At 37.1% G+C, this 25,961-nt stretch overlaps 3 protein-coding genes across 4 annotated transcripts; 2 read left to right on the top strand and 1 right to left on the bottom strand.

The window, feature by feature from the left end:
* Window positions 1-3,499: 3,499 nt before the first annotated feature.
* Window positions 3,500-5,925, top strand: LOC103704864 (protein BEARSKIN1-like). Its single transcript, XM_008788339.2, has 3 exons — window positions 3,500-3,688; window positions 4,916-5,211; window positions 5,296-5,925. The coding sequence occupies exons 1-3, from the start codon at window positions 3,517-3,519 to the stop codon at window positions 5,836-5,838; spliced, it is 1,011 nt and encodes a 336-aa protein (XP_008786561.2). The 5' UTR covers window positions 3,500-3,516; the 3' UTR covers window positions 5,839-5,925.
* A 998-nt stretch (window positions 5,926-6,923) lies between these two features.
* LOC103704757 (pentatricopeptide repeat-containing protein At3g62890-like) lies at window positions 6,924-10,478 on the top strand. The gene is made up of 2 exons (XM_039133596.1): window positions 6,924-9,538; window positions 10,385-10,478. The coding sequence occupies exon 1, from the start codon at window positions 7,012-7,014 to the stop codon at window positions 9,070-9,072; it is 2,061 nt and encodes a 686-aa protein (XP_038989524.1). The 5' UTR covers window positions 6,924-7,011; the 3' UTR covers window positions 9,073-9,538; window positions 10,385-10,478.
* Window positions 10,479-10,506: 28 nt separating this feature from the next.
* LOC103704758 (agamous-like MADS-box protein AGL11) lies at window positions 10,507-25,914 on the bottom strand. 2 transcript variants are annotated; one of them, XM_008788178.3, is made up of 8 exons: window positions 25,798-25,914; window positions 24,269-24,467; window positions 14,789-14,870; window positions 12,389-12,453; window positions 12,141-12,240; window positions 11,817-11,858; window positions 11,691-11,732; window positions 10,507-10,934 (listed from the first exon to the last, which is right to left on the bottom strand). In XM_008788178.3, the coding sequence occupies exons 2-8, from the start codon at window positions 24,448-24,450 to the stop codon at window positions 10,740-10,742; spliced, it is 708 nt and encodes a 235-aa protein (XP_008786400.2). In that variant the 5' UTR covers window positions 24,451-24,467; window positions 25,798-25,914; the 3' UTR covers window positions 10,507-10,739. The 2 variants fall into 2 exon arrangements, with proteins under 2 accessions (XP_008786400.2, XP_008786399.2); XM_008788177.3 differs by having other exon boundaries at window positions 25,756-25,912.
* Window positions 25,915-25,961: the final 47 nt, after the last annotated feature.

Genomic DNA, 25,961 nt, shown 5'->3' with positions numbered 1-25,961 from the left:
AAGTTCCTACAAGCGAGTTATGTGGCAAAGTTTTATTGGCTCTATGTCGTCGAGCCTTGAAGTTTAATAACGACTCTACAAAATTTGTAAACTTAACGTATGTTTGGCGTTAGTTTTTCCAAGAGTTGGATTGAAAGAGCAAACCAAGTTCAAATCCATTACAACTCTACTTGTAAGGAATTCCTACAAGTGAGGCATGTGGTGGAGTTCTACACATTGGCTCCATAACATTGAGCCTTTAGTCTGGTTGGTATATTGAAACAGTCTGATGTAAATGCAAAAGAGAATATTTTGAAGGCTGATAAAAATGCTAGCCATCACCATTTTCTGGAGAACCTCGATGAAAGGAATTGAAGGATATTCAGAGATGAGAAGCACTCTGGGATCAAAACAGTTGGAAGATCTTAAATCTTTGCTTAAAGGCTGCTCTATTTTAGTCAAGAAGCACCAGCTAACCTCTGTAATTGAAAAGTCTGAGGAACTGTGGTGGTTGTAAAATCTTTTTTTGTGGTAAAGATTGTAAAATCTTTTCAATGTCCTCTTTTCCTTTCTTCTTAATTTTGTATACTCTTCTTAGTTTCAATATTTTCTGTTTTTAATAAAGTACTTTTTTTTCCTCTTTGCACCATCAATCCAGCACTTTGAGTTTTTTGGTCTATCAAATTTGGCCACATTCCAAACTTGTAACATTTTTGTCTACAGCTCAAGCAGCAGCAGATCCGCCTTTTAGCAGACTGCCTGAACTCCCAAAAGTACGACATGAAGTACAGCATGTGAACCGAGAAACGAGTCAGTGAACTGCTATTGCACTGGATATGGTAGTCTCATGAAAAATTACCCATATATAACTGAGAAAAAGAAAAAAAATCATTGTTTTGGGTTTGCATATATATATATATATATATATATATATATATATATATATTTCATTAGGATTTTTTCAGTAGGTTTTCAATGACTGAACCAAGCTTAGGTGGTTGCTTAGGTGTTCATTCCAATTCTCCTGCAATCTCATCCCTGAAGCATTCACATTTACTGTAACTAAGAACTCCAGCTCAGTGGCCTCAGAGTGTTGGAATAACCCCAAGAAGCTGCAAGGAATGTCACAAGTGACTGCGCTAAGAATCACTGATTCGTTTCTGTAAACCTAAATTTCCACCCCTAATCATTTGCTGCATATGGTTTTCACTCAAACCCTCATCGATCTGCGCCGAACCCGGAATCAGTAACTAATATATAATCGGACATGCACAAGCGTGCACGCACTCGCTTAACGAAAAATGGACGTCACAGAAGCTTTGGAAGAGTGCATTTCAATCAAGGAGGCTGTGCTCCATAAATTTCCCAGGAGTCTACTGCACATGCTATACCCTAAGTTATGGCGGCTTCGTCTCAAACTATTCACAGTACTCCAGTCTAATATTTGTGCAGGAATTCATTCTCATTCAGGGAAGATAAGATCTATATATGTAACACCATTAATAAGCACTTCTTCATGGGGCAATGTTTGCATCTCTTTGTTCAAATAATACAATCCAGATAAGAGTGGTGATGTCTTGGTTCTCACCACTCCCATCTGTGTACCAGCTGCTAACTGTAATGGCAGATAAGAGTGGTCGATCTGCAGTGATAGGAATTGGTTGCAGAAATTACCAAACAACTATACGTTGGAGAGGATATAAACAGGCAATTGGTTGGCTCAAGAAAAAGCTAAACTGATGTTGGAGGAAAACTTTGCCAGATGTGGTTGGTTTCTGACATTTATCAAATGAAGCCTGATAAAAGTTGTGAGGAGGAGGGATTGATGCCCTCTTGCATGCATAAAAGGATGGTAATGCTATCTCAGGATATGCCTACAGGGACTGCAATCAATTTCTATTTGGATTGTAATTTTCCAATCTCATCTTTAGTTGCTTTTGCCAAAGTGCAGTGCATGAGAGACTCAAGGATTCATGCATGGCCCAACGATCACTGTCCAATTCATCATTCTACACATTATTTATACCTTATCTTATGGCAGCAAAATCATTGTTCTTCAAGAAAAGCAAAAAGACACTTGCACAGAATAAACGGCACCTTGGATCTGCATTCCATCATGTAACATATCTAAACCACACTCATTTATAAGCGACTTGAATTATAAGGATTGTGGGATGTTCAATCTCACCATGCCTGCCATAAACTTCTGTCAGTCTCTCTCTCTCTCTCTCTCTCTATATATATATATAAAATATTTATTTTGTTAATTATTGCACCATTTAGCACAACTTCAAAGTGACTTGAAATCTGACGCTTGATATGCTATCCCTGTAAATGCTTGAAGAATATATGAGATTCTTGGTCTTTTCCAATTATTTTTCATGGTTGGATGCATGGAAGTCCTTGAATAATGTGAGCCCCATATAAATTGAAGTGTGGTGGATTGAACAGGGCAGGTCTCTAGCTGGAGAGGATCCAAACTCAACTAGACATTTGCTCCTTCAACAGTAGTTAGATTGTAATGATAAACAATAACAATCACAATGATATAGTTATGACCATGATGAGGATCATGGAATTTACATTTTCATCTGTTCGATCATGGAAGTATGCCTTTGAGGGAATGCTATAGAAAATATATGAATTTACATATTATGGATATGTACAAAATTTATGGCTAAAATGAGAATACTAGAAACAGAGAATTTTATATAATACGCACAACTTGTCTCTAAGATAGCATAATATCCTTACCATCACGCTCTCAATTCAGCTAGAGCTTAAAAGAGACTCTAATGACTTGGGGCTTGTCCCAGTAGTTATACCTCCTACCTAACGACCAGAGATTTTGAATCTAATATTGGATAGTGCATGACAAAGTATTGCAATCTTGGTAATTATAGTACCGATACATTGTCCTCCTTTTCTCTCTCAAAAAAAAATCTGCTGAAAAAAAAAAGCTTTTCTCTACTGGCCTGCCATGTATTACAAGAAAATTGGTGCTTTATATCACATTCTCACTGTATATTCTACTGACTTATGAATCATAACAATCTTCTTCCACCATGTGGCAAGCCACAGGTGTAGAGCTTTTTTCGATGCCCGGATTGAGCATTAGAGCTTTGATTATTTCATTCTTATACTACCAGCAGTCCAGTACCTGTTCTCAACTCCCAAGCCAATCACGTAACTCCTTTATATTTTTCAACGTTCCTACGCTAAACTCAAGGGATAATAGCTCTGAAGTCCAAACTACACTTGCTTTGGGAACAATCAAAGAATCCCATAATTGAATTACTATTGTATTCCTCGGGATCGTTAACATACTAGAATAATAAGCAGCTAGTATAATAACCTTAAATTCCCTCAAGTCTCGTGCTCTTGACTTCTTTTCTACGATACTAGCTTTATCCCAACCCACCGGCGTAGCTGCCGGCGTCAACTTTTTGACACCCATCACACATATATATATAACTGCACTGGCGCCACCCCACGTCTAAAATCTTGTTCTAAGGTTTCTGAGGGCTTGGCCAGAGAATGGCGGCATCTTCGTCATCAAACTCCGGAGTTCCGCCAGGGTTTCGGTTCCACCCGACCGACGAAGAGCTCCTCCTTTTCTATCTAAAGAAGAAGATCTCGTTCGAGAAGTTCGATTTGGAGGTGATTAGAGAGATTGATTTGAATAAGGTTGAGCCGTGGGACTTGCAAGGTAATGCTGAAAGTCTAGCTTTATAGCTGCACCGGCGAAGTGATGTAAATTTTCTTTTCTTTGAAAGAAAAGATGATGTGAAATTTTTTTCAGTCACCGAATATCTATGCTTTCCTCCCACAATAGTTAAAATTGCATCATGTAATATTTTATCTGAATTATGAAGCATGCATTTGATTCAAATATTTCAGATGATCTGTTTTATACAAGTTGCAACAAAATATTTAGAAGAAACATTCCCCCCACCCCTGCTGTTTAAGCTTATTTGAATTCGGATGATCTGAACCAGGTTTGGTTAAATAAGTTAAATTATAATAATTGTAAAGCGCCACCTCAAAAAGCACACGTATTATGGCTTTTTTCTGAGGGAAGTATATATGTAATATTCTGTAACCATGATAAGTTTTCGTAGATGATGTTTTCATTCTACTGTTTCTAGTAATATCCTCTTCCACATCATTTTTTGCTGTATTTTCTACTTTATGGTTTAAATTGCAGGTCATGTACGTATTTCATATACTCTTTACATACAGCATAGAAGCAATTCTTATTTATGGAATCTTATATATGGAATACTTTGTGCCTTTTGATGTAATCTCCCACTCACTACTATGTACAGCTAAATTTTATCATGCAGTGAGAGTCATGGACTCATTTAGCTAAAATGTATCATCCCTTGGTGAATCAATTTCTGCCATTACATTTAATTAATTGATTAGTATTAGTAAATAAAGTATAAAAGAAAGATATTCATTACTTTGTTTGTAGTTAAATTTTATAGTTCTTCTTGCACATCATTACTCCCTAGGAGCAATGGACTGGTAAAATAGAAGTCAGGAGTAATGTTTTATTTCTTTGTATTTCTCCAAAACAGTTCTATTTATTAATTTGTACATTTTTTTCCGGGTTTAGGGCAATGATGAAGCCCAAAGATAATGTTACCATTTCCAACTCTTGATGGTTATTCTCTATAAAATATTTACCGTTCTCATTGAAGGTCATGACATTGCTGCCAAAACGACTTATAATTACCAGCAGTAACTTCTTTAGATCATAGCATGTTGAAAGAGAGAGAACTTTACACGTGCACGTGAGTGCCACGCCCTCATAGGCACGTAACATGATCACCTCACGTGTGGGACTAAAGTGTTGAAGAAGTAGATCATATAGTTCTAGTGCAGTACTTAATGCGATTTGTGACGTGCTCTTGGTTTTTCCTTGCTTCAGAGAGATGCAGAATAGGATCGACGCCTCAAAGCGAGTGGTACTTCTTCAGCCACAAGGACCGCAAGTACCCCACCGGCTCGAGGACCAACCGCGCCACGAACGCCGGCTTCTGGAAGGCCACCGGCCGGGACAAGTGCATCAGGACGACCTACAAGAAGATTGGCATGCGGAAGACCCTTGTGTTCTACCGCGGCCGCGCCCCCCATGGCCTGAAGACGGACTGGATCATGCATGAGTACCGCCTGGAAGACTCCGGCGCCGGCGACGGCGACGGCGACGCCAACAGCAGCGGCGCTGTAAGCTCCTAGCTCCTCCCCAGTACTAATTGCATGGCCACATGCACTATTAGAGAACATGCTCATATGATTGCCTTCTAGCAGGAGGATGGATGGGTGGTGTGCCGGGTGTTCAAGAAGAAGTGCTTCTTTAAGGTCGGGACCGGAGGCGGCACGAGCCAAGGCTTCGAGAACCACATCGGCGGCCCGGCGAGCCATGACCACCAGCCTAGGCCACTGAGCTCTCAATACATCCACCCGCACCATAGCCTCCTCCACCACCACAACCACCACCACCACTCGGTCTCTAACTTATACTACTCTCAATTGCCTCCACAGTCCTACGCTCATGTCCAGGTGCAGGACCTGCTCACCAACCATAGGCCGACGGGCTACGACTTCTCGGTGCTCCCGACCGAGTCGTCGGCGATGGTGAAGCCATGTGAAGGAGGGCTCGAGGTCGGCGCCGCCTGCGAGGGGATGCGGCATGTCGGTGGTGACGGAAGGGATCGGAGCCCGAATGCTTGGGCGGTGCTCGACGGAATAGATGGGAGGTTCGGGGGCGCCGGAGGTGCGGCGGTGCAGCAGATGAATCAGATTTCCGGCCAACGTGGTGGTGAGATGGAGTTGTGGGGATATGGGAAGTAGGAAGGGTGGTTTGGACTGGATGTATTGTTGGTTTTACTGGCAGCCTGGATGTAAACCTAGACTTATAAATATAAGTGTATACAATTATATTGTTTGTTGGAATATGGGCCAAATGTTGTTCGTTGGCATGAGCATAAGGAGCTCCTTTTGATGTCTTCCCTGTTGCTATTTTAATTTAATCCATTGGGTTAATGACTATGGAGAAATAAAATTAGGTGAAGTTTGCTCCAATGATTTCATAACCAACTTCAAATTTGGAGGAGTTTCAGCAAACTATTTCAAAAAATTTATATTCTTAAAATTTCTCTTCACATTCAAATATAATTTATAATTTCTTTTAGTAATGCTATGCTTCCCCGATGTGTATCCTAAAAGGACGCCAAAATATATATATTTTTTATGTGTATGATATATTAGAGCAACAAATTTGTAAGATTGTACTTGATCCAAGCCTATATGTTTGTCGGTCATGCGTGAGTCCAAGAAAATTGAGATGGGGACGTGTCCAATCTGTCTCTATTTTTAGTTTTTCAATTTTTTCTTATTTCTAAAAATTAGGGGAAAACTAAAAATTTTTAATTTTTACCGTTTTAAAACCAAAATTTTGTATAATTGTTACTGTTGTTTTCGTTATTATTGTTGCCACCACTACTATTAATTTCTTTACTGCCATCGGATATCCCATTTATACTATGGCTGCCTTCACTACTACCAGTGCCATTCTACATTATTGTTAAAAAATATAGTTAAGTGGCTACAAAATAAATTTAAAATTTTTATTTGTCTAAAAAATATAATAAATTTTTATTTAAACTGAAAATTTCTAAATGATACTAAGTAATATCTTAACATTGTAATAATTATAAAAATTATAGATCAAACATATATTGCCATCCAAAATTAAGGTAAAGAAATCGTGATGTACTTGATTTCAGTGGCTAACCTGTATTCATCAATAAACTTAATTTTTTTATAAAATTAATTACCGAGATGAGATAATTGGAACGATGGAGGACCAAGTATGCTTTTTTCCTCCCGAACTAAGATACCCCGCACATATATACTAGATTGCGTTGCTCGACCATCTTTAAATATAAAAAACAAAACAAAAGAAAAAATTCAAAGTGCGGGGGTTTTTGTTTCATCTCATTGCTTGCGCAGAGGTACCTTTTCATGAACTCTTGTGCCAGAAATCTCCATTCTTTTCTCTCTCCTGACTACCTCCTCTCCCATCTCCGAAGCTCTCCACCTCCGAGCCTCAAGAAGCTCCAGCAAATCCAAGCCCAAATCATCACCAACCCCCACCTCCAATCCAATCCAAACCTCCTCTCCCACTTCATCTCTCGCTGCATCCAAATCTACGATCTCTCCAACTCCTCCCTTTTCCTCCGCCACCTCCCCAAGCCCTACCACCAACCCTCTCTATGGAACCACCTCTTCCGCTCCTCGGCCGAGTCCTCTCCGCCCCCAGAGTTCCTCTCCCTCTACCGCGCAATGCTCCAAGAAAACATCCCCCCCGACCGAGCCACCTTCACCACCCTCCTCCGCCACTTTCCTGCTCTCCCCAACGCCTCCGATGCTGCCACAACCCTCCATTGCCAAATCATCAAGCTCGGCCACGCTTTCGACCGATTCTTACTTACTGGTTTGTTGAATTTATATTCTAAAGTTGGCTGCTTGAACGCCGCGGAGCAACTGTTTGAGGAAATGCCCGAGAGGGATGTTATCGCCAACAACGCAATGATTGCTGCGTTGAGTAGTCACGGGCGCACCACCGAGGCGCGGAGACTGTTTGAGTCAATTCCGGAGAAGAGCTCGGCTTCTTGGAACTCGATGATCACTTGCTATTGCAAGGAGAATGATGTTTCTGCTGCTCGTGAGATATTTGACCGGAATCCAGTTAAGGATGTTGTTTCGTGGAATGCAATTGTTGATGGGTATTGTAAGATGGGGCAGCTGGAGATGGCACGGCAGTTGTTTGATAGGATGGGTTCGGCAAAGAATTCAGTGACATGGAATACGATGATCTCGGGGTATCTTCATCATAGGGAGTTTAGTATGGTGCTTTCGTTGTTTCAGGTGATGCAAGTGGAGAATGTGAGGCCTACTGAGGTCACCATGGTGAGCTTGCTATCTGCTTGTGCTCACTTGGGTGCCTTAAATATGGGTCGATGGCTTCATGCTTTTATCCGGAATCACCGACTCAGGATTGATGTCATCTTGGGTAATGCCCTTATAGATATGTACTTCAAGTGTGGGATTGCTGAGGCTGCACTTCAAGTCTTCCGTGGGATGCCTATGAAAAATGTGTTCTGTTGGAACTCGGTCATTGCAGGATTAGGAATGAATGGTTATGGAGAACAAGCCATAGAAGTTTTTCTTGAGATGGATAGGAGAGGAGGAATTAGGCCAGATGGAGTCACATTTGTTGGGCTCTTGTCAGGATGTAGTCATTCGGGGTTAGTGTCCGAAGGCAAGAAATATTTCTCTCAAATGCTTGGTGTTTATGGAATACAGCCCACGATTGAACACTATGGTTGTATGGTTGACCTTCTAGGCCGGGCCGGGTTTCTTGAGGAAGCTTTAGATCTCATAGAAACAATGCCTATTCAGCCTAACTCCGTGGTCTGGGGGGGTTTGCTTCGTGCATGCCGGAGACACAAGGACGCTAAACTAAGTGAACGGGTGACGCAACGCCTACTAGAGTTAGATCCTAATGATGGTGCTAATTATGTGTTTCTATCGAATGTGTATGCATCATCAAAGCGTTGGGATGATGTGGAGAGATGTAGGCAGATTATGATTGAAAGAGGAGTGCGAAAAGTACCTGGATGTAGTTCTATCGAGGTGAATAATATGGTTCATGAGTTTGTGGTTGGTGATACCTCACACCCGCAATTTGAACAGATCAATACTTTTCTGGTTGGGATTGAAAGGGAATTGAGGAAACTTGGGTATAGTCCAAGTACAGATTCTGTGCTTCATGACATAGAGGATGAGGAGAAGGAGAATGCAGTTATGTATCATAGTGAGAAGATTGCGATTGCTTTTGGGCTTATGAGTATGAGGGGAAAAGAACCGATTCGAGTGGTGAAGAACCTTAGAGTTTGTCATGATTGCCATGAAGCAACAAAATTTATAGCTAAGTTATTTCAGAGGGAGATAATTGTCAGGGATCGAAACCGGTTCCACCATTTTAGAGATGGAACCTGTTCTTGCAAGGATTACTGGTGAAGATAGAAGTAGATGATGCTTCCTGACTCTAAGTAATCTGCTTTGATGAAGTTATGTACGCTCGTTCATTTTCAGTTGTTTTCAAATGATTCTTTGTAGTTTTGTAGTTTTGAGTTTTCGTTTTCCTTTTTCTTCTTTTATTAATATGATGGACCGGCAACAGATCATCAAACCCACCATGAATGGAGCCATTTTTTGCAACTGCTATTATGCTGTTACTATTGCTAACAATTTATGATAGTTTTATGCATATTTATAGCAAATAAGCTCTACACCAATTGGTACTCATAATTGAGCCTCTCTTTAGCTTTTATTGCATGTGAACAAATCCTTAGTCTCTTTCCTATTAATGTCGCTTAAAATTACTTAACAATTTTTTTGACACTCTTAATTCACATTATTTATTCGTAGTGCTGCTGAGGATAGATCTCCGCATCTCAGCTCTGCTATATTCCATGTAAACCAGGTAATCCTGCTTACTTGTCAACGATCTGACCCACAGTAACTCCTCTTCTTTATTTTATTTTTTTATTTGGTTTCTTTCTCTCTCTCTCTCCGTGTGTGTGTGTGTGTGTGTGTGTTTGGGTTGGTGTGGGGTGGGGGCTGTGGCTGGCAGGGACAGGTCAGGACAGAAGAGGCCCATAGGCAATGGGCTAGCCTGTAGGGGATAAGCTCTTCACTGGATACACCTAACCCTTGAAACCTTAGTGAAGGCAGGATTTTGACCCATGTCTCTAGCACCACCACTAAGAGTTTTTACCAGCTCGGTAAGCTGGCACCTTTGAACCACAGCAATATGTTTGCTAAAATTTTTCATGAACCAGTAATATGAATATGAGTAATCTTGATGCTACCTAAAGCTTTTCCACAAGTCAAAAGCATATGCTTGATTGGACGCACTGGAGACATTCGCTTCATTGCAGGCTTGTTCATTCTATAAAGCAATCCCTCATTTATACAAGACATATGTTGATGACAATTTCTGGTTCCATGTATTTTTTCCCCTGTTTTCCATTTGTTATATTGAAGCTTTGATCATCTTTAGATGCCCTATTTGGTCATCTTTGATGGAGAGCATAACCATGCATTCACATTCTATATATATGTTTTTCTACTTTGAAGTTTACATCCTTCGATCCATCACCTCTTCTGCGGGTTTGTGTGTGCGTATAGTTAAGCCTGCAGATATATTTCCAGCTATAGAGTATGTATTATCTAGACATCCAATTTATCTAAAATTGCAGAACAACATTGATTTCCATGTCTGTTCATTAATTTACTTGTTGCATTTTCTCATTTCATTCCTCTTCAGGCATAAACTCTTCTATCTACTGTTTGGGGTGTTTCATATTGTTCATCTGGTTCGTTCATGGAAGCAGTCCAGGGCATGCATGCCAAGAATGCCTTACTGTCGCCAAGGCTTGGTGGCTTAGCAAGAAGAAAACCATTTAGTATAGTTAATAATGGTCATTTACAATCAACTATATGATCAAAGTAAAAGCCCATGAAGATGCAACAAGATTTCAGCAACGACACAACAAGATTTTAGCAAAAGACAGTTTACCAAAAGACTATTCAGATACACCCCCTTAGGTAGTCTTATGTGAAGATCACATGATCAAAACACACACCGTCAGCCAGGAAACTAACACATTTGGATTAATTCTCTAAGCAGCAGGATCAGCTTTTGCTTCATACCCAAGATGAAGAGCTGTTTGATCTTGTTGGTGCAAGTAGTGGGTTGCAGCCTCCAACATATTGACATGATAGTAGTTCCTAGAATCAAATGCTGGAAGAGCATCAAACTCAGGTCCTGCTTGTACCATGCTTACTTGCTGTGTTGCATGCTCATTCTCTGCAATCTGAATACATTAAAGGATTATGAGAGGTAGAATATAGTCTGACAAATTCTTCTAATTTAGTGTTTTAGTCAAAATTCAGAGACTTTGTTTGGGCTTTTGTTAATAAAAGAGCAAAAAGCTCAGATTGAGGAATTATTTTCAACTTAAGCTTTCTATATACTTCATGTTGGGAATTATTTTCAAATAACCTCCACGACCTGAAAACTGCAAAAGGATAAACTCTCTGTAGAACTTTGGAACTAATTGAAGGGAAAACAGGCACTTTTATGAGGTTCCAGTTTTTCGGTAATGACTTCATGCTGAAGATCTGCAAGTAGTGAAATCCGTTCTTGCACCTATCATGATACTTGATGCCTTTGTCTAGCATCAATGTTGGTCATTGCAGCTGGTGGCGCAATAACTATGACTGGAATGACTTGAATTCATCTGAGCAAAACTATAGAATCCTCTGCTGTCTCATTTACAACTTTTAGTCTTTGAACTGCTTTATTTCCTTTATTGTTTTTGGCAGCTCAGTTGAGGTTACAGCACAGAGAATATGCCAATTGATTACAATATTCAAATTCATGTGCCATTTTCTGTCAGGATTGAATCAAACAAGAAAATGATGTATTGTATTCCATACTATGCCTATGAGAAAAGATTATTGGTCTCAGGCTTATTAAAGTCCTTGATTTATTTAATTATTAAGATAAAGCAAATGATTAAGTAGAATCAAGTTCTTCAGTTTAGAAGAGGCTTCCCTGTTGCTCTTACCTTGGCTCTGAGGTACATATTATCATTTTGAAGCTCCACTTCCTGAAGTTACAAAAGAACATAACTCAGGAGGGAACAGCTAAAAATAAAAGAGAAGAACCATTGATTATGGGGAAGTGATGTTACCCTTCTCTGCATGTTCTCAATCTCTGCAAACAACAACTCATGCTGTTAAGAAAAAACGAACTAGGTTAGTTGGGACCAAAATGCAAAAGGACACTCATATACATGTAATCTTTCTAAACCTATTAAAAGTTGTGTGATTAAAAATTTCTTTCCAAAATGACTCCAAGCTTTACATGACTAAGAATAAAGACCGAAAGTTTAATATCATTGTGCTTGCTCAGCTGATCAAATAGATTTTTTCTACATAATCTTATACTCTCTGAATAGAAAGGTCCAACATATCTAGCAAATCAAATGGTAGGGCGACGATCTTATGTAGAGTACCTTCTTTGATCTGATCCTTGTGATGCCTCTTTCAAGTCGGTTTTCAAGTTGCCTAAGTTCCTTCACACTCAAAGAACTCAGAGCATCACCCATCAAGTGCCTGGGAAAAAAAACTGGTGATACAATTAGCAGCAGAAGTAACCTTAAATTATTCATTCTTTAGATAGAGACTTTTTTCTTCCCTCTGAAAATACGGGAGTTTTTCCCATTATATCTAACTCATATTAGTTATAAGATAATGGGTGTACCGATTTGCATTTTGTAATATCTGAATCTGGCGGCGCAATTTTGCTGATTCTTGCTGATAATATTGCTGCATTCACATCAGCAAGATGGAAAGACAGTCAGATGGATCTTAATTTTCTTTCTTTCTTTTTCTAAAAGCTGCTATCAGTGTTCAGGAAGAAGGATTGCTCATGTTTATGTGCTCGATTCTCTTTTCAGTCATTTGTTATGGAGTGAAATAGAGGTCATAGAAATAATAGGCATGCAAACCTCTAGCCATGCCTTGTTTAGTTCTTCTGTGAGGATGTAAGATAATGAAAATATTTAGCAAAACTATGGAACGGGTATTTAGGATGTAAGATAATGAAAACATTCCTCAAAACTATTGAAGGTGTATTTGTGAGAGGAAAGTGGAAGAACCAGGAATCAGTATTCCACCTAGTTGGTCTCTAAATTTTCCTGCTGTTTAATATTGCCATTTCTCTGTAATTTAGCAATAGGCATCCTGGTGAGCTAACTTTGATATTCCGATGTTGCAATTCACTATTTTATATCTAGCTATCTACTTTCTTATCTGAGAAAAGAAAGGACTATCAACTACTTAATATCACAATCTTTGTTTCAAAAACAGATGGATGCAATGCCAAGAATATCATCAAACTTGCCATAAGTTATTAAGCTGAAAGGGACACACTAATGCCAATAAAAACCTGGGGCATGACTTCCAACCAGTAATACGGATATACTATTGGTATCTGCTAACAGGTGGTTGCACTTCTTGCATTCATAACGTCGATGTCACCCAAGATCTCAGATTCAAACCTTGGAAGTATATTGGAACAACCCAGGAAAACACACCTCTGCATGGGTTCTCACGCATATCCTCTGTAATTGCAAAAATTAAAAAACAAGAACTGATTATGAAGCCATAAATGGAGAATTTGGATGACCAAATGATAACAACAGTTTTATTGAAATCAATGGATTTTAGACTGTTGTTGGCCCCAGGTAATGACTTAGGAATTCATCTTGCTGCCTTGTTAATGATGAATTAACCTGATGGGCATTATGACACCTTCTAGTAGTGGCTTTTCTTTGATAGTTCAATATAATTTGTTTTCAATTAGTTAATAACACAACCATTATCGGAAGGGTTCGACATCAACTTTCATAGCTCCCTTTTCTTTTAATGAAGCATGCTTGTCATTAGGCCGTGCAGTTTAGTAGTTGGTTGCTTTGAGAACAACAGAACCGCAAGATGAAAAATAGCTTTCTGCAAACTGAAATTTTGACTGTCCTACCATCTTTTCCATACTGGGTTGTGACCTCAAGATTTTTTTCCTCAAATTCTATTTCTCAGGGATGACTGTAATATTTTTACCTTCTCTAATTTGCATTTCATGGTGATACATTCATAGCAGGCTGTAGACATGCTCAGGCACCCTCCAAGAAGCAAGGATTCCTACATCCTAGAAACCTCATCCTTTCAGGACATATCAAAACCCTAGTAAGCTCATGCCTGTATCCTAACCGAATTTAAACCTGACTAGCCTTAGATCCCCTAGCCCTCAATCCCCATCTACCTAGTTAGGATTCGCCACATTCCATGGTTACAATGATTACATGTTAATAGCACATGAAAGCAATTATTCCTGAAGTCATGCCACAAAGAATCATTGAAGTGCAAAATCATAATATTATTTTACACTGGTTTTTCTTGTCTATGCTTGATCGAAGTATTTGCACAAGGTACTAAGCTTTCCATATTCTTATAAACTATGATCTTTATAACAACTCCACCAAAAAATCAAACCTCTACGTACTTGAACACAAACTTTCAATTCAAGTTATATACATACCACAGTTAAATGGCTATCTAGCATATTTGCATCTAAGGTCATATCTATGATATATCATCCACTTGCTCTCAAATCAAACATCAGGTATAAATCTAGAAAGCAGTGATTTCTAATTTTCAAATGAAAAGAATGCAAACTGAACTAGACTCTGTTCGTAGTAACTCACAGTAACACATAAACATTGCTTGTAATTTTTTGTGAACCATCAAAGCCATCTTACACTTTGTTAAACTATGGCAAGCTTTATCATTTGTTCTCTAAAAACATTAAAATCAAATATGTAGGATGATAAGTATTTTGATTCTATTTTAATAATTTTAGTTAAAGATGATAGACCCTATCAAAGAGAGACAGAAATTGAACATACCATTTCAAGATATTTGAGGAAGATATGCAAAGATGATAATAATAAAAAATTATTATCATTAATGTCTATTAATAATGAGAGCTGCTTCTTGATGCAAAAGATGGACAAACCCTTTTATCAATTCTATGAAGCTGCTAACCTGGAATGGTGTAGCAGGAATTGATAAAATGTAAGCAGAAGGGGAAAAATTCACTTACTTGAGAATTAACTTCTATAATAGAACCTGAATTTGAACTATCAGCACTTGCCTTCTTGTATCTCTCAATAGTTGATTTGATGCTGAAAAAATTCATATACACACGTTATGTAATATTTATTTCTGTGTAACATAAATCAACTGAGAATAAGAAAGATCGATCACACTTAATTGTATCTAGCCAATGCTTTTAATAAGTATCAAAAGATGAAATTAGAGGTGAACCGAAGAAGCCTAGAGGAGAGAGACAAATAAACCGTAATAATGATTAAATATAATTTTTGTGGGCGCTCAAACTTTTCAAATTAGTTTAACTTCTACTTACGGAAATATAGCTCAAATGGCACCACTTTCTTAACAAGAAGTAAATGGTGTATAGAGGTTACTATTACATGGATTAAGATTCTATGCAACAAAATCAGTATACAATTTCATAATGTTGCTCTAATCATAAATGTATACCACAACATTAATTTTCTTCTTTTTTTTGGAACAAAACTTCTTCTTTTGATGTAACCAAATTTGTATATATAAATGACCGAAACATGGAACATTTTTCATATGCATGTCACACTAGAAGGAAAAAAGAAACCTCAAAACGATTGTATATTATGCCTTCGCATAACACCAAAAGAATCTATTTGTACAAAAGTTGCATATGCCCAGAGCTATAGAAAGGAATGGCTATGTTTAATATTTGTTATTGAAATTGCCTGAAGACTTTATCTTGAAGTAATAAGTAAAAGGTCTCCATGGCCCTATCTCAAAAAATTTCATTACACAATTTAAAAAGAAAAATCTACTTTTATTGAATCTTGAGCAGCACTGGGAGTTCTTGATGCTGTTGAATTTAGAATCACGTGATTCAACATCTTCAACAAGTCATAGACAGGATTATTAGGATTTTAGTTAAGATGATCTTAGACGAGATATCTATTATCATTAATATTATTCTTCAGATACAAATAGCATACTCCATCAGATACATGTTTGAAATCCAGGAGGCTTAATTCCGTGCACAAATCTTTAAGTATCACTTTAAATGTTAATATACATGACTACATTTAATTTGAGAAGTAAGAAGCCGGAGCACTTCTAAAAGTAGAGTACTAGGCCCTTGCTGTCCATAGAAATAAATGGTAGACTATTGACCACATAGTAAACTTGATTTAAAATGATTCACAAATATATAATCACGAGAAGTCCTAAAACAAAGACACCGGCTTCTTTCTTTTCTTGGAAAATAATAATGTTGAAGAAACGATGGAATAATTATCCATGTCAAACCACTTTGGCAAACCTATCAAGGTTCAAAATTAGAACTTTCCCCTTTAGAAGTGGCATGCAATTACTTAAGCATATCCTTGCTTGCAACATTCTTACTCTTTTTTTTCTTGAATAAACAATTGTAATTTGCAAGTGATAAATTTAACCTTAAAACACTTTATGGAAGCCTACTAAATGGATCTAAAGCCTAAAGGATAGTAAACATCCTACCTCATATCTCACAATTTTTAGAAACAAAAAACATCAAGTGGAAAAGAGAGGTGCATGACACCATTTCATAATCCACACTTCAAGGTCTATCTAAAACTTAAGTTGCCTTCTTTATATTGCTTTTGTAAAGTGAGTTTTGCTAATTTTTTCCATCATGCATTCATTCAGCAATGACTTTGATGAACATACCATATTATAGAGCAAAATTTTGCTGTTGCAATATTTTAATTTTGTTTACCAAACATTTTTTCCTCTACGATGATTTTTTTATGTTTACTTGTTGGTCACTATTTGGCTTCTATAATTGTTGACAGGTTCATTGGAAGATTAATATCATGTTTTTTTTTTTGTGATGGATTATATGGTTTAAATATGGTTTGTTTTTTTTTTATTTGTTCATGGGTTATGATGACAGTTGTGTATATGATCTTCAATACCTTCTTTATAAGTTTGTTGGTCACCTCTACATGGTTGCAACTTGGAGGGGGATATATGTGGCATCATTGCAACCACCAAATTGCATATGAGCCAATGATGATGGGAGGAGCTTAAGGAGTTAGCCCCTTGGAGGAACTACGTAAGGGGTTCTTTTTCAATGGATTTCAATGGCACGGACTCTTAAACTCTAAGTCAATGATCTTCTTATATACACATGGATCTACATACTTGGTTTGTTGCCTTATTCTCATATTTATTATTTGTTTTGCTACTTATTAGTTTGAACATGAGGCCTTGTTTTTAGCCTTTTCATAGATTTGGTTATGCTGTGGGATACATTGTTTTATGTGGACTTTATTAGTGGTATGTGTTGAAACAGAAGTGAAGTAGCCTTCTACTTTGTTGTCATGAAATTATATGTATATCTTGATAGGTTGGCAAATTGTTGCCAGCTGATTGTATATCTTCTTGTTTGGATACTAGTTGATGGCTGAGAAGATATGTGGATGGTGGCAATTGTTTACAGGCTGTTGTCATGCTAAAACTTGGGCTGATCTTATTTATAGGGTTGATAGCAAGTTGGATTATATCCGACCATATCTGTTTCTGTATTTGATTTAGGTCAGATTCAGATGCTATTCTTTTAGTTCAGTCGGAGTCGGATACGAATCCGAATAGTAAGTTCAAAAATTTCTCAAATATGGATACAAATGCAGATACACCTAATTTTTCTGGATTTGGATCCAGATTAGAATATCTGCATAACAAGGATAAGTGAAAAGAATTTTAAGTTAAATTAAATCAAAAAACCAATTAAGTGATTAAACAAACCCAAACCAAAAGAAATCAAGATATCGGATGACCGTCACTTAAGACAGTTATCCGAATACAAAATACCTGATTCGAATAAAATTCTTCGAAACATCTCGCACACTTGAAAGTTTCGAACCTCTTGTCCATTTATTTTGTCCGTCTTTCCTCTTCATCGTCTTTAAGCAACAAAGGTTTCGAAGATTCTATTCACTTTCTAGTTTTCATCTGGCGATTGCAACAAGCGACAACCGTGAGATGCTTTTGAGGCACTATAGATCTCGTTTACTTCGGTGATGAGCAACCCTTAACAATATATTTTTTATGAAATTGTTAGTTTTTAATATTGATAAATGCTTATTAAAATTATATTTTTACTTGAATCTTTCTTTTACAATCATATCTTTATTGCTAGTTTTCATCATTGAATTTTGCTTAAATTTGATTAATATCCACAAAAGTATTTGATTTATATCCGTATTTAGATAAAAAAATATAGATATGTTTAATATCCAATCCGTATCCATATCTGTTTATAACAAATATGGATATGCTTAATATTTGATTTGTATCCATATCTATTTAGAATAAATATGGATATTAATTTTGATATCCATTTAATATTCGTATTCGTATTTGTATTCATTAAAAAATATGGGTACAAATATAGCCGTTCACTTTGATGATAAATATGTGGTAGCCATTGAAGCCACCATCTATAGGGCAATAATCAATAGAGTGGCATGGATAGAGTTGACAGAAAAAGCTTAGATATTTTTTCAGCATTATTGATGTTCAGAGCCCTCACAATCATAGCTCGTCCAATCCATATGAACCCCATATCTTATTGCTTTTTTATTGAACATATCTTATTGCTTGTATTTTATTTTTACTTGTTTTTAGGTTTACATAAGAAATGAAAAAAAAAGACTATATGGATGCTTCACTACGAAGCGATAAACTTTGTACATGATGTGCTGTAAATCAATTTTATTGCTATATATGGGTTTTAAATGTCTGAAGATGTTAAATGAGGCATGCATTGGGCATTGGGGTTTTGGAGTTCCTCCTCCTTGTAATGTGTTACATCTTTAATAATATGTAGAAATTTATATGTGTATTTGGTTAATCATCACCTCTTTTAATCTAGCTCTTCATTCATGTAACTTTGACAATTAAAATGTTTGCTCATGACTTCATGGATGCCAACTTGTAAAAACATAAAAAACATAAAATAATTACCAATAAAGTAATAAATTTTACTCAATAATTAATAATTAGTACAATAAATAAGAATGTTTAAATTCCTTATTATTATTGAAATTGACTAGTGTTTTCAACAGTGAAAACCAATATAAGCCATAATAAAATAGTATTATTTTAATAAGAAATACTTGATTATTTTATAAATTTATATTAGATATTAATTTGTAATACTTAGAGATCAACAAAATAATTAGTTTCCAAATTATTATTTTAATTAACCAGAGCATGGCTGAGTTCACATTGCATATGATTAGTAATATTATTTAAGTATTGATAGAATAAAAAATAATATGATAATAATAATTAATTCATTCAACACATTCTCATACTATTATTATATATTAAGAAATATATAATATTATCTAAATATCATGAATATTTTTATAATATAATAATATTTTGATATATCAATATATGTTGTATAAAATACTTTATTCATGTTATTAGTAAAAGGGAGATTAATTCACTAACACGGGGTAATCTCACCATCCAAACTAACCAAGTCGTTGGAAGTGACTTTCTACACCATTCAATCAAACACCTAAAGCCATCAAAGTGTATTTTTTATTTTTCGCAGCAAACTAAATAGTAGAAGTGCTCACTTTCAAAAAGATAGCTTTTTGAAATGCCACTTTCAGAAAGTGCCTGAAAGTCACTCTCAATCCACTTGCACAACCACACAGGCGTAGAGACAAGGTAATATTAGGACTGGTGTTTGAATATTCTTTAAAATAGATAAAATTATAATGAAAATGTGCAACAAATTAGGCATCTCTTCCATCTGATATCTTCATTTCTGTAGAAATCGGTATATTCTAAGATAGGAGGTAGGAAGTGGAAAAGAAAAGGATGTATATCGATGTTTCAATATTTTTCAATGTGATTAGAATATCATATAAATGACTTCTGATAGGACATGTTCTTGAGAAAGGAGAAGGACCGAATACCTTGTATCTGCTACTGGTTAGCATCAAAATACGGGCTTCACCGAGATGCATTATTTTGGTTTTAAATTTTCATGTGGGGTTGAGGACACTATAGGACAAGAATCGGTATCACAGTTCATGTCAGCATTTCAAATTGTCTGACATACATTATGAAGTTATCACTAGAAGACAGGATTAAGATAGCATATCAATAGGGTAGATCGAATATATAATATATTAAAAAAAAGAGTTAGTCTACCTAGGTCAAATAAGGGGATGCTAAAAGAAATTCCATGTGGTTTCAGAGTTAATAGAAATAACACGTAGTTCTCTACAATAATCAAATCCTAACATAATGATAATGAAGCTTAATAAAAGCATATGTCTTGATCTTGCCACACTCTCAGCTACAAATATTAAGATTGTTTCATAACGAAGTGCTAATAATTGATCTTCTCAGAAAAATACTGATAGTTAAATACACACGCAGTTTCTCAGGTGATATGAAAAAAATACAAATCTGTTATTTCCACCACCTCTAAATCCATGCTACTGTGTGACACTGGCTAGTGTTCATCTCAACCATGTCATAGCTTGTCATCGGTGAAGTGGAGGATGGTTAATATAAGGAATAGATAAGGTCAATATTCTGCTGTTGGAAAATGGCATGGGGCTGACTTCCAAGGATGAGGAACAAACCTCCAACTCAAAACACCTTCGAGCAATCTCAGAGGTGCCTGGAAGAGCGTCCTAATTAAAGGTCCATTCCTTATTTAACTTCTGCGTAACCTTCCAAGATAGGGGATGGCAAACAAGTGGCATTTTGGCACGACCAATGGATAGCAGAGGAACCTCTGAAACTAGCATTCCCAAGCCAGTTTCTACTAACGTCCGAACCTAGCGTCACAGTGGCTGATTCTCTGGGCAGTAGAGAAACCTTTTCCGAGATAATCTATGATCAAGAGGTGAAGAGGAACTCCGCCAACTCTCAGGCCGACTCAACAAGGTGGAAGTCTCAGTAGAACCTAATACAGTGACGTGGAAATGGGGAAGCACCTTCACGGTTAATCACTGTTATAAGTTCTTCAGTGATGGAGGTGTCCTTTCTCAGTTGGCAAAAGCTAACTGGAAGCTTCCCCCCTCCCGGAGAAAGTGAAAATCTTCAATTGAATCTCCCATCACATATAACAGAATTCCTGCAGCGAAAAACCTAAGAAACAAGCTCCACCTTCTTGCATTCTACGCGGAGAATAAGAGGAGAACCCAAATCATCTCTTCTTAGGTTAGGCATACGCTCAACTATTCTGGAAGCAAATCTTGCAAATCTTGCAAAACTTATCGGTTCCTACTCTTCCATTGTCCGTGGAAGAGCTATGGACACAATGGCGGAAGCAGCTACCTAGATCTGTTCTGAAGCCTGTGCGGTGCTGCCTAGTTTCGACGGCCTGCCGGAGTCTGTGGAAAGAACGAAACCGGCAAATCTTCCCCTTCGAAGCTTATTCACCTACAAAGCTACTGCAACGATGCCATATCATATTTGCAACCCACACTCAGGAGCATGCAGAGGCTAGAGGGAGCACCCAGGTTAAAGGAAACCCTAGAAAGAATCGAAGGTGTGACTCCGAAACCTTAGGTCGCGGTCGTTGAAGGAAAATATAGGACTAACTAATCAGTAACTCGTACCCCAGCATTTTAGAAAATCCATATATATTAATCTCCACATCTTTCTAGGATATCTCCACATCTTTATATTTTAACAAGCCTTGGCTCTCCAAATTGTCTCCTCTCACAGAATAACTTCACATATTGATCCATAGTATAAGTTTTAAGATCCTCCGATATCAGTTCTACTTTTATCAGATCCTCTCTTTCAAACTGTGGCAATGCTGTGTTACTCGATCTCCCATCTAAGGTCAGATGCCTCTGACTTGCAGCATTTTGCTAAAGTTTCTTCAGATAACGTTCCTCAAGCAGAAAAAGCTCTTAGACACATGCACATAAAATTTAACTTCCATAAATAATTTGAGTAAATAGATTCCACAACTTTCATTTGGTAAAGGTTAAAAATTTGAAGATAAGGTTGAGGTAACTTTTGAAGAGTAGCGATGGACTAGATAGCAGATGAAGACAAGGCTGTTAGCCAAATTATGTCCACCATCCAAATAAACAGATATATCTTCGGAAAGAGATGAAGAATATATTGAAAAGCATCAAACAAAGGGCGAAAACAATCTATTGCTTACGTTTGCCTGCAGGGAAACACTTGGATAGCAGATAAATTTAAGATTGTTAGCCAGAAAAAACAACTACCGTCCAAATATGTAGATATATATTTTATAGAGAAATAAAACCTTGACATGCTTAAAACCAAGAAAAGAATAAACAATTTAAAGCGCACCTTCCATTGTGGAAGAAAATTCGAAACTTCTTATTTAACAATAATTCTATCATAAAACCCAGCGACAATGCTAAGGTTTTGTCAAAAGAGGAACAAGATAAGAGACAGCCTTGGGAGAATACGAATAAGCAGACGACACCACGAGTTCGGAAGTGACGTGAATGGATGTAGGGCCCGGCAGGAAATAACCCCACGCACCAGTGAGTTGCCCAACCACGAAGCCAAAAGCCTCCCCCTCCGTTCAAAAGTAATCATCATCACTTAGTACAGTACAGATGTCTCACTAGGAATGAACCGCACCGTAGCTTTTCAATTAAAAGCGCTCTGAGGGAAAGGACATGTGGATGCGGAGGGGGAGAGACAGATATGGGGAAAGGTTTTCACCCTTCAGCACCGTAAAAGAAACCTGGCAGGAGGTGGCCACAGTTTCCATCTTGGTGCTAGGCGGGGCGAAACCCTAAGAAAATAAAGTGCTTATGTTCGGAGAAAATAACTAGGGTTTTGGAATTTTCAAAGAAGAGGGGGAGGAGATATTGGAAAGGTGGGTCTTGGAGCAAAGTTGCCGGAGATTTTAGGGGAAACTGAACGTGGTTTTCAGAGAGGGACTGAACTGCTGAAGGCTTTGATGAGACGATGATGATGCAGGGAAGCGAGAACAACATTAGAGATATATAGCCATCCGAAGGAAGGAGAGTCTGTATCAAAAAAAAAGAAAAGAAGAAGGAAGGGGAGAGAAAGGGTCCAGTGTATAAGCTATATATGTAAAGTGAGCTAACCCCTGTTGGTAAATAAATGATGGGTACAAAAGAAGTTTCTGGTTTAGGAGCTATCTTAGGGCTCATTGATATTGCAAGTAGTATTTGATCCATTCAAAGGGTGATCTAGCTTGCTATTGAAGGCCCTTTTGTAGCAATTGTAGTCCAAGCATCACAACTAATTAATCACTTCCTGCTGTAATAGAAAAAATATGACCACTTTTACTTTCCATTCTATCAGAAGGATCGAATTATTCAACTTCTAAAAGAGGAAATCGAGTAAATGAGTAAACCCACTGCAACCCAACACAAAGTTACGCAAGATAGGCAGGGGGAGTGGGGAGAGTGGGCCAGGACAGGTTTAAACCAGTTATACAAGAGAAGAAAGGGCAAAGAGGAAGGAAAGCGAAGAAGATAAGCCCTAAACGTGTTACTTTGGGTCGACCTGAATGGTGGTGAGCTAGGTTTTCTCTTCATATGCTAAGAAGGAGTTTCTTTAAGACACTGCCAACGGTATGATTTTTTTCAAGATCTTAAAATGGTCAGCTGAAGCACAGTTTAGAAATGGCATGTAAGGAGCAAGCTCAATCCAGAAGACGCTGCAATTGTTAAAAGTAAAAGACTAGGAAAAATCCTTCACTGCAAACACCAATCAATAGTTCTACTCATCAGAAGATACAGAAAATTCCCAAGCCAAAACAAGCATAAACTGGGCAATATGTCTAGGAAGACCATAGGATTAAAAAAAAAGAACAAATATTTTCTACTTTAGGAGGAACAAACAAGAATACAAACTACTTCAACTTCACGTATGTCATGTCTTCTTTGTCTAACAATTCAAGAAATGATGCAAAATAATATCATGAGCGAAAACCCAGCAGAAGTAAAAGAAAAAAAATTATCTATCAAGATTTGTGACTCGCTTTCGTTTCCTCTTCTCCTCAAGAAAGACAAAAAGCAAATATTATGCACATGGTTGGAACTAACTCAAGACTAACTGACAAAGTAAAATCCTTAGACAGATTTCTCTACTTCAGATTCATATTCTATTTCATTTTTTTTTACCACACGATGAATAAGAAAATGGTGTCAACGGGCTAAAATTATCTCCCAGAAGAATTTTCACTGAAACATTATTTATGGAAAAGAGCGATCAAGTAATCTTGGAGTTGGCATTTCTTGCCAAAACTTTCGCATTTTATATTAAGCAACAAAATGAACACCCTGAATATAATAAATAAGGTAGTTCAAGTTGCTACTGTGACCCTAAATTACTTTCTTTAATTTTATTTGCCTCACTCCTTAACATAGACCATAAGATTTTTCTTTGGAAAAAGGGAACATGAAAGATGGAAATTGATACAAATCACCTCACATCCACATATGCACACCTGTTATTGGAGTACTCATAAAGGCGGCCTCGACTTGAGAAGATAATGAGGGCGACCTCCACATCACAAAGAACCGACAATTCATAGGCTTTCTTCAGCAAACCATTCCTCCTCTTGCAGAAGGTCACTTGGCGGTTTGTAGTTTTCTCAATTCTCTTGATCTCAATCTTCCCCCTCCCCATGATCTCCTTACTCTTTACTGTGTTTAGGATGAGAAGAAGATGAAGAAATTAGGTTTATGAAGAAATAAGATTTCTCACATCTAGATAACCACTTCAAAACTCAAGCGAAAACAAGAAAATACAAGTAATCTGAACTCCCTTATAACTCATCCAGAACCTAATGTTAGTATGTATGGATCTTTACCCAGCCATTTTTATCTAAATCCCATGACAGAAAACATGAAGAAAAAAAAGAAGAAAAAAATTCAGATAAGAAAACAAGAAGAGAAAACCAACGTCTGAACCCGTACTAGATTACAATACCATATTGATAATCAAATGGAGGGGATCATCTGTCGAAATTAATTAATTGATTGGATTTTCTCTCAAAAAATATAGGAGATAATCTGTAATACAGAATACAGTGCGCATGAAAAGATTAATTAACTGACTGATTTTTTTCTTTTCAAGTAAGGATAAAGCAGCGATTCTGTTGAATTATTTACAAAATTACTGAATTGTTTCCTTTTGATATGCTTATGGTACAAGATTTGTTACAAAAATAACTGCAGTAATTGCATTTTTTAAATAGATGGGAAAAAAATACGTTTAACATTATGCAAGAAATGGGAAATGGTAAGAGTTTATCTTGTAAAACCGCTTTGTAGAATTCCTACTTATGATCTTGCTCAAAAAAAAAATCCTACTTTTATAAGTTTGATGGTAAATATGATGACGATAATTGTGATCATCTGGTCTCCTATAAAACATTCTACATCCAGGAACTTCCATAAACCAATAAAAATAAATAAATGGATTTAAATTAGGTAAAAAAAAATTATTTCCTACACTTTTCCTTTCCAAATACACTGAGTGAGATCAAATGAAAACAGCAAGGAGAAGCAAAAAAACCTACTGAAGATTGAGAAAATAATGAAGATGGAATAAAGATCATAGTGAAGGAAAATGCCCAAGAACCATTTGGATCTGTTCAAAAAACCGATTCAAGAAAACGAAATCGACTTCTTGAAATCTGCTAACCTTCTCTCAGAAAGAAATCCAAACTACCAAGTCGAATCTTTTCAAGAAAACTGATGCCAAAACTGAAAAAAAAAGAAAAAAGAACCAAGAAACAAAATCTGCATGATTTATGAATTTTAAAAAAAAAGCCATTCAAGAAAACCAAGAAGATCAGACAAAGATTTTTGTTGGAAAAATAGCTGATGTAACTGAAAATTACATCTAAAATGTTATCATGCTTGAGAAACTGAGACTTCTCTAGACCAAAAGAGAAAGATGTAGGAAGAAAGGAAGGGGAGGAATGACCTCCAGTTCCCCGGAAATCCACTTCCAAATCGAGTTTCTCACCCTTTTTTTCTTCTGGTTTCCCTCTAACTTTCAGAGGAACTCCATTTCCTTGAATTCCGAGGGGAGGAAGTGATGGAGGAAAAAAGCCACTGCATGGCTGCTGCTATCAGACCAGATGGGCCGGTCTCCTCTTTTCAATGAGCCCCCACAGTTCTCCTATCCCT

Source organism: Phoenix dactylifera, chromosome 14 (genome assembly GCF_009389715.1).
Source record: "Phoenix dactylifera cultivar Barhee BC4 chromosome 14, palm_55x_up_171113_PBpolish2nd_filt_p, whole genome shotgun sequence".
Taxonomy (NCBI): domain Eukaryota; kingdom Viridiplantae; phylum Streptophyta; class Magnoliopsida; order Arecales; family Arecaceae; genus Phoenix; species Phoenix dactylifera.
This window is presented reverse-complemented; position numbering and strand designations above follow the sequence as displayed.